A 9,664-nucleotide genomic window follows, 5' to 3' on the forward strand; every position below is an offset into this window, starting at 1 on the left:
GACCAGGTGTGTAAGCTGATCATTTGGCTCAAAGGAGGGCATGTACATGTAGCAAGGTTAGCCCCTACAGATTTGGCTAATAAAGATATAGGTTGGTAGATTATAGGATAAGGTCAGGTAGGAACAAGGACTTTGTGTGGTCAAGCATTGAAGGGGTAGGGGCTGCCAGGCCCTACCCTAAATAAAGGGGCCAAAGGCCATTGTAGAATGTACTTGAGTAGGCTTGTCTTTAGTCCACGTAGCTCTTGGAAGATCACACAGACGAAAAGGAGGTTGAAGACAACATTCTAAAGGTTTCAAGGGTCCACATCAAGGCAGTGCTTTGGTGCTCGTTGGTGGTACACCGAGTTCCCTTTTGTATCATGGTTTGTCCATGTTCAAGAATTCTTTATATATGGCCTTTTGTATGTTATATTTGTGATACACTTCTTAGATTGGTGCTTGGATTTCCTTATGCACTTGTGTACATATGGAGTGATCTATCTGGTAGTGTTGTGTGACCTTCGATAAGTTTATCACTTTCTACGAGACTTGGCTATAGCAAGTAGATCTATGTTCTCTAACATGGTATCGGAGCTCAGAGGATCAACAACCATGATCCGTTCCAACTAACTAGTGGTGGAGTTTCTTTAAAAGAGATGAGCAAGGGTTGCATGGTGTTGCATTATTTGCATAGTGGATTGTTTCTATTCTTTGTTCTCATTCCAATCATGAATGGGTATTCCGAATTGTGAAGATGGAGGCAAAGTAGATAGGAGCAATTTTGGAATGTGAAGAAAAGGGGCCACACGGTGGTAAGGTAGGCGTGGAAGGTGACTACGGGAGGGGATTTAAGATTTGGACCCATAGATGAGGGAAGGTAGTACTGGCAAATCTAGTTAAGGTCGAAGAGTGGGAGGGCAATGATGTTGAGGCATTGTCAATGATTATTGGAATGAAAGCAAAGATGCGGTGATTTCGCACATGCTGTTGGCCAAAATTGCAAAGTAGGCATGGGATATCACATGTAATTGTATGAGACAAATAACTCTATGAGGATCCTCAACCCCCAAATTAGCTAATTCGACATAATAATGGAGTTTCATGAAATTATATTGCAATTTTCTCACTATTAGTCCTAATGAACAATTCTTCATTGTTTCAAGCGTGGGCTTGGCTACTATCTCGTGTGTGTCCTTGAATTTGGCATTAGCTTTTTCCAAGGAGGTAGTGTTTTTTATTTTGTGTGAGAAATTAGTGGTGTTTTCTTTTGCATAAGAGAGAGCTCAAATGCCTTTCTCAAATCTTTCTCCTTGCAGATTTGTCTATAGAGGGACGATGATGTCGTGTAATATTTTGGGTGTCTCCAAAAGCTGCTTCTTCTTAGCAGATCAAATGGGGCAATGTTGAATAAATGTCTTGTTGCTACATTCCTTCCACAAGATTTCACTTTTTCTTCCCCCAAGAAAATAACCAAAGAAGACATACATTTTTCAAGCCTGCTCGTCCAATCATGCCTGCGTCCTTAAGAGTAATTTCTTGCTCAGTTCTTATGGTTGCACTCTGACTTCTACTCAATCTTTGCTCAAGGTCTTTCATGATTTTGTGTTTTCCATTTTTGCATATGAAGGCCTCAAATCATCCCAAGAATTTTACATCCTAAATCGTGTTTTTAGACAAGAATGTACATAGCTATGATCATCCATAATTAGTCTTATTTCAAATCACTTTCCTTCACTTTTGGTTTTTGTTTAGATTTTACCTCTACTTACACCATGTCTAACTCCACACTCCCATTCAATCTTGAGTTGTAAAAATCATAGTGGAGTATTAACTTTTCTTAGGCTATAAGTTCATCAATGGTCATCCTACCATTGTGCTAGTAATGGACCACTTTGACTTGAGAAAACCATGATCTCCCCAAAGAAAGTTCAAATATTTGCTATTGGTAAGGTGTGTGAAACTACATAATTGAGAAAGAATTGTAAACTTGAGATAACTTGCTATTGGTAAGGTGTGTGAAACCACTTACCGCTTGAAGAACAATAAGAAAGGATTTATATCTTTTATGTTTAGTACCCCCCTTCTTGACTATTTCTCCATTAAGAAGCTTCTTTTAGATTTTTGTTTGGTCCATGATTTACCACTAGCTAGTACACATATGAATGATGTCCTTATTAGTTGGTCCTTCAAGGATAACATGGGAGCTAGACTTATGAAGCCATGGTTGTTCTTTAGGGATGTAGGTAACATAACCTGCCATTGCCTTGAACCCTACATGGCCAAGTTCATTAACAAAACTTGGAATCATGTGATAACAATGGACACTAATAACATTATTTAGAATGAGCAGCTTCGTAATGAAGTGCAAAAAGGCTTGAACCATATCCCAAGGGAGGAAATACAACTAATGGACACACTCTCTACTTTAATGAAAGCTTGGCATTAATTGATAGGCTTGGTTGATAAAAACGAGGGGGACGGCCTCTACAAAGTAAGTAAACACATTGAAAATTTTGCAAGAGATTTCCTGAAACACTTAATTGAATCCAAGACCCTTCATAGAGGGCAACCCTTACCCTTCTCCTACTCTTTTGCTCGGTGCTAATGGAAATGGAATGGATTACATCTACAATCCTGGTCACCTCCATGGATAAATCAGCATCCACTCCAATTTTTATATGCACTGAACTTGCCTTCTCCCTAGCATATGAAAGACTACAAAGCCCAGACTTTGTTTAGGTTGAGCATGGGGACTCCCTTGGCTGACTAGTGGCCAAGGACATTCTATCCTTTCAAATAAGTCCACTCATTGAGCAACTTTCACTACCATACCTAATGTGCACATACAAAGCACACAAGAGCTCCTTTAGGTGGACTACAAATGCCCATGCGTGTGTCTTCTCCATGATAGTGAGATTCACTTCTTTAGCACTACAAGCATGCTTGGAACCCCTCGTGATTGCTAGTGCAAGGCTATAGGAATCCATCATGGATGACCTTGGGGTCCCATCCAAGGCCTTCTAGATAGTTAAATCAGTTTGTGACATGAAGATAAACTTACCAGATGCAGTAACATGTGTATTCACAGCAGCAGACATTGGAAAATGTTTTGAGGACATCCCTCTACAAGGGGAGGTGGGTCTCATCCAAGTAATAGAACAAGTGATCTCACTTGCCTTCTCCTATTCGGAGAAACACTTCATTGTCCCTCAAAAACGAGGAGAAGCAGAATGGCGACAAGTGAGACCACGACATACCCACTCCATCATGAAAACGAGAATTGATTGAAATGAATACTTGGCTCCTGTGCAATATGCACCTCTGTTTGGGAGGAGAAACCTACAGACAGGTCTCAGGTATCCCCATGGGATTCACTTGCTCCCCTCTGTGGTGCAACCTCTACCTATTCTAGTTCGAATACAATTTCACCTTAAGACTTTGGCACTTGAAATAAGAATAGTCCCTAATGAACTTCAGACATTCAGCAAGGTACATGGATGACATCCTCCCGATTAATGTACCAAACCCTATACAATTCCTGGATCCATCCACTGGAAGGGACCCCAACAATCCATATTGGATTTATCCCTTGGATTTTCTAGAAATAAAAGAAACAAAAGCATACCCCCCTGATACACAAAATGAAACCCAAGGTACAAAGGTTTCCTTTTTGAACATGGCCATTACAATTGCGCACCCCAAAAATGGGGTGGCAGTTACCAGCAAATTTGATAAACTCAAAGTGCTTCATTACAAAATATGCCAATACATTCAGCGAGATGGAGCCAAAATAATTTTCAGAAAAGGTTATCCTTTCATAGATAATGCTTATACTTTACATGGAGAGTGGGAATTTTAATGCCTTGATACAAATTGAAAAATTGATCCAGAAATTTGAAAATAACGAATTTGATAAACGCAGGAGAAGGGGGCTAATACTCAAATACCTCAAAGGCGGCTTCCTCGGCTGCTCCTTGGATGTACGAACAATAGCTCAATGGTTTGGTAAGTGCCTAAAACTTTTTCACACTTATAGGGATCCTTTAACCTATACCATATGTAGGGCAACGGTCCCAACCCAATCTATCAAGATGGGTGGACACCTACCCACACATAGAATAAGAGGTGGAGACCGCTGTGGGAATGAGGCTTGGTAGGGGACACACACACACACACACACACACACACACACACTCATGCCTCCAAAAACATTCTAGCCTAATAAAAGGTCATGGACCCATCGAAACAAACTTGGGGAGGCCTCTTAGGATGAGAAAACATAGCATCCCCATAAATTGACCAAAGACCCAACAAGTAACCATTTGTAAGTACCATTTAAAAGAATTGAATTCTTCCCCCAAGGAGGACTATGGCAACGGAAGAAGGGAGTCCCATTGAGAATAAGACTCATAGTGGCAATACACCCTAAGAACACAATGAACTGCAGGTCAATAAACTAATGGATAGCACCAGAATTAATCGATTTACCCCCAAGGGGGATTATAGAAAAAGAGGGGTGCAAAAAGAGTACCCCAAAGTGGAGAATTATGGAGGCCCAAAAGGTGCAAGGTACGTGAATGTGTGGTCATAATGAAAACAGTTCCCGCCCTTGGAAACCACCCACAAATGGCCAGCTGACTCGTTGAGTCGAAAAGGGATCCTAGGGACTTTGGAATTCACATCCAAAGCCTTAGCCCTTAATCATGATCCTCCTCCCAAGGAAGCCTTATGGCCCAAGCACACGAATTAGAAACTCGTGAGGAGAAATAACAGCGGCTAACAGCTCTGAGAAGAGAGCCCGATGGCTAGAGGAAGACCTGGGAAACTACGCCACGAACAGATGGGCAGCACACAAGTGAGCCCATTCTCTTCTCTCCCCTTCTACAGAGTGCATCGTCTCCTTCCCACCTTTGTTGAGAGCTACTTCCACCCTCAATGAGAGCTCACTACAGCTCGAGTATATTGAGAGGGAGGCTCAAGGGAATGGGAACCCAGCTCCTATGTATGCTCAATGAGCATAAGAATACATGATATCACTCCCCTCCTACCCGTAGGCTAGATATCTGTGAAGCGTTAGCAAAACAAACGATGCTGTTTTGGACCTCGGCCCCTGAGCGACAACTTCTGCATAGAGGGAAAGCGGACGAGGCATGCAGCCTCATGAGATGTGGAAATGTCCCGAGGACCTTGGGAGGGAGCTTCACCCAGTTGACAGCACCACCTCAGAATCCCGCTCGGCTCGAAAATGAAGAGCCTACTACGTAACTTTGAAGAAATTGTGATAGTTGCATATTGTTTTTTAACGTTCGGATGACGTATGAGACCATGGTCTATGAGCAAGACCCCCAAGTCTCGCTCCGATCAGAAATACCATACGACGACCTTATATATGTGCTCACTGAGACTAAACATGAACATGTAGCTTGTAGGGAATGTAGAGAACGTTCACTGACTTCCACGAAAGTCAGGTCTGGAGCGCGGCCCATTTATATGGCTTGAGCTATGACCGCTTTATTCTCATATGGGCACATGGAGCCTACGATTGATGGTGCAGGAGTAAACAAGTATAAATCAAAGCTCTATCCCTTTAAACGGTCGAAACTCATGCTATAGGAACTGCTTATCCTGTCGAAAACACAACGTCTACATATGCATGGCTAACTCTTCTGCCAAAAAGGAGAGAAGTTGCACGTATGCATGAAGCCTCCCCTACTCAAAGTCGCACGTAATGCATGAAGCCTCCCCTACTCAAAGTCCCCTCCGTTCAGTCGCATATCTACTATACTCTCTGTAGCTCATTATAGTAGAGGGACACTTTACCTTCTTGCAAAGTAACATAGGTCTTGCTGTTCCCATCAGCTCGAACCTTGAGTAAGCATAATAATGAGGCAAAAACTCCCGGTTTTCTCCTGACCCAAAAAAGCTTGCACTGGGAGGTCAAGGTTCAAGGTACACAACGTGGCCACACCAGCAAAGCTCTGCAACATCTATTTGCAGATACTAAGCAGTTGTGTGTCCTAAATGTGAGAAGATTGGTTGATTAGTTGCTTCTAATTCACTCACAAATTTGGAAGGAAAAAGATATTATGCACATAAAATACTTGGAGCATCTTGTGCCAATCATGAAATTTCAAGCCATATAATTGCTCTTCACCTCTTTTCTTGCTCTTTGTGAAGGCCCCCTTCAAACACCTCATGCATCTAGTGGGAGTACGAATTGTAGTGATAGCTCGTTTCACCGCCACCATCTCTAGCTTTGATAACCTCCACGGTGCACGAGATAAAAAGACACGCCCATTTGGCCTCTCTTGTGGCCAAGCTTAATGCATCCTCCCTATGGTGTGTAGATCCTCCCTTATGCATGCGAAATCTCGTGTCCTATTCAAATGTTCCCAAATGGTAGACACCATATTCTTGAAGATATGCATGGGATCAAGCAGGTGATAAATAGACTATAATTGGAAATGTTTAATTATTTGAAATTATTAGTTAGTAATAAATCATTGGAGAAGGTAGCTTTGCAATAAATTAAGGGACCGTGGTTTCTTTTCTAAAATTGGCCTTTAAATATGATGGCTGACCTTGGGAGCAACGATATTGCCATATGGAAAAAGACAAGTTATACTGAGAGTATTTAAGAGAGTTTAAATCTTCGGGCAGACAAAGTCAAAGGGCACTGCAAAGCATATTTCTACAAACTGAATGCATTACAATTTGATGAATGTGAAAATTTTTCAAAGCTTAGAAATGGCCTTCCTATTCTGTTCGGCCAGCCCTCGAAAGTTCCGCCACGGTCAAGATTGGACATTTCTAGAGTGCAGGAAAAATATACTGAATTAAGCTCAGTAGCCAATTGCACTTCGGTTGTACAGAAGGAGGCAATAGAAAGGCTTTAAGAAATTTCCAAGAGGTGCCCACACCGTTGCTTAATTATAGGTGTTAAGCAGCCTTGATTCATACAGAACTGTGTCCGGAAATCAGCGAGAGCGATCTGAACCTTTACAACGGATCAAATCTGTCTGTATTCACAAAGCAGCCGTGGTGCTTGTCGGACGTTCCGATTGTCATTCACGTAAGCCTTTCTGTACACTGCATGAGCGTGTTTGATTGTTGTTTTTGGCAGAGGTGTTTTTTTTGTAGACTGCAAGAACGTATGAGGATGATTTGCTCAAGAATTGTCGGGTTCTGGATGACAAGCTTCTTTGAATCACTGCTTATGAGTTTAGCTAGGCTGATTGCTGATCCACACCATCGCAGGCAGCATGGAACGAGATCGGATAGGAATTTTGGCTGCCCTCGACGACGCCAGAACCCAATGGTATCATTACACCACAGTCGTTATTGCAGGGCTGGGATTCTTCACCGATGCTTACGACATTTTCTGTATAAGTATAGTTACCAGGCTTTTGGGGCGTCTCTACTACTACGATCCTGGAACATCACAGCCTGGCATTCTTCCACCACCCGTCTATTGGGCTGTGATTAGCATAGCAATAGTCGGCACTTTCGCTGGGCAGCTTGTGTTTGGTTTTCTCGGAGACAAGCTGGGAAGGAAGAAAGCCTATGGCATCACGCTCATGATCATGGTCGTAAGCTCCCTCGGTTCCGGCCTCTCCTTCGGAACTACTGCTAAATCCGTCATGGCGACTCTATGCTTCTTCAGGTTCTGGCTGGGAGTTGGCGTGGGCGGAGATTACCCCCTATCCGCAACGATCATGGCGGAGTATGCGAACACGAAGACTCGTGGTGCTTTCATGGCCGCGGTCTTTGCTACACAAGCGTTGGGATTTCTCTCTGGTGCAGTGGTAGCGCTCTGCGTGTCTTCAGCCTTCAACGCTACGTACCCCCGACCCACATTCGCTGAGGATCCGATAGGATCGACTGCCCCGCAAGCCGACTTCGTCTGGAGGATCATCTTGATGTTTGGCAGCGTCCCGGCCGCTCTCACATACTATTGGAGGATGAAGATGCCGGAAACAGCGCGCTACACGGCGTTGGTTGCTGGTGATGCAAATGGAGCAGCTCAGGACATGGCCACGGTACTGAAGGTGCTGCTGCAGCCAGAGCAAGGCAACGGGAACACCATAGTCCGTTATGGATTGTTCTCCAAGGAGTTTGTGCGGAGGCATGGACTGCATTTGCTAGGCACGGCGGCTACCTGGTTCTTTCTGGACGTGGTGTTTTACTACCAGACTATGTATGTGAAGGATATCTTCGCAGATGTGGGATTGCTGAAGAAAGGAGAGCAGATGAGCGCCTTGGAAGAGGTCGACAGCATCGCCACAGCGTACTTGTATGCAATGCTTGCTATGTTGCCGGGCTTCTTCTTGACAGTAGCTCTGATAGAGAAGCTGGGCAGAATCAAAATCCAGTTACAGGGTTTCTTCTTTCTCACCATCTTCATGCTCGCCCTCGGGATACCCTATGATTATTGGAGAGGAGGTAGATGCCCAGCCAGCGACACAGGCTTCTGTAGCAACGCCGCTCATCTCAAGGGATTCGCTGTGATCTATGCACTCACCTTCTTCTTCTCCAACTTCGGGCCCAACAGCACCACCTTCATATTGCCCGCGGAGCTCTTCCCGACCAAGCTCCGATCGACGTGCTATGGCATATCAGCTGCAGCAGGCAAAGCGGGAGCCATGGTGGGAGTGATCGGATTCTTATATGCATCGCAAGGGGACAAGAAGCATACCGGCGACATCAGGCCAGGGTACAATCCCGGGATCGGGCCAGGAACTGCTCTGCTTGTGCTTGCCGTATGCCCAGCTTTGGGCTTCGTCTTCACGTTTCTACTGCCGGAGACCAAGTCGAGGTCCTTGGAGGACATCACCGGAGAGAATTCTGATCTGATGCCGGCATCAATTCAGTTAAATACTCCACGGAGCCGTCTGCTGCGAACTCTGGCTACTTCATGAGCCAGATAGGGAGTTGCCAACAAGGTTAAAGTTCTCACCATCAGCTAGTTACCATGGCTTAGGACTCACGAGTCGTATAGGGAGTGGCAATTCAACAAGCGGCTAAAGTTCTCACCATCACATTGCTCAAGTTCCTAGCATGACACCATGAAAGTTCTCTAGGATTACATCAGAAGTGGTCACGGACCCAATAGGGAGATGCACAACAGGTAGGTTCTAGCATGCCATGTACACTTTTCATCATATGGCATTGAGGACTCATGACTCGTTAGGGATCAATAGGGAGGCACAACAAGGCTAAATTCTCGGCATCACGAGCATGATACCATGAAAGTTCTAGAAGTGGTTAGGGATCCAATAGGGAGATAAACAAGTTTCAATGTCCTCTCCTCTTGATAGGATTCTTCTTTTCAATAGTACAAATATAGTACAAATATATTCACGTCTTTCTCCCATCTCAAGGGCTTTGGGTGTTTAACTTCTGAGGGGGTGGTTCCAGAGTTGCTCTCTTTAGGCTCTTGGTGTTCACTTTGTAAACCCCTTACATCACATGCATTCAACAATAGGGTTCAGGGTTATAAGTACCCTTCATATCCTTTATGTATACATATTTTCTCTAACTCCATAAGAAAATGAGAGTTCTCAACATTTTTATCTTTATATTATCAAAGTACAAACTAATAGTTTTATGGGAGGTATAGAAAACCACTTTCTCTAAATTTGTAAGCAAATTCCAATGTTGGTATAAGTACCAATATTACCAT

The 9,664-nt window shown here is 43.8% G+C and overlaps 1 protein-coding gene across 1 annotated transcript; it reads left to right on the forward strand.

Moving 5' to 3' along the window:
* Positions 1-7,005: 7,005 nt before the first annotated feature.
* LOC147895138 (inorganic phosphate transporter 1-4-like) lies at positions 7,006-8,900 on the forward strand. The gene is made up of 2 exons (XM_087383418.1): positions 7,006-7,054; positions 7,240-8,900. The coding sequence occupies exon 2, from the start codon at positions 7,245-7,247 to the stop codon at positions 8,898-8,900; it is 1,656 nt and encodes a 551-aa protein (XP_087239544.1). The 5' UTR covers positions 7,006-7,054; positions 7,240-7,244.
* Positions 8,901-9,664: the final 764 nt, after the last annotated feature.

Source organism: Dipteris shenzhenensis, chromosome 13 (genome assembly GCF_047967505.1).
Source record: "Dipteris shenzhenensis isolate YYH24624 ecotype China chromosome 13, Dip_SZ_1.0, whole genome shotgun sequence".
Classification (NCBI taxonomy): Eukaryota; Viridiplantae; Streptophyta; class Polypodiopsida; order Gleicheniales; family Dipteridaceae; genus Dipteris; species Dipteris shenzhenensis.

What these genes read in the sequence shown, in the direction of transcription:
- LOC147895138 (XM_087383418.1), top strand. Translation starts at nt 7,245, where the DNA reads ATGGAACGAGATCGGATAGGAATTTTGGCTGCCCTCGACGACGCCAGA.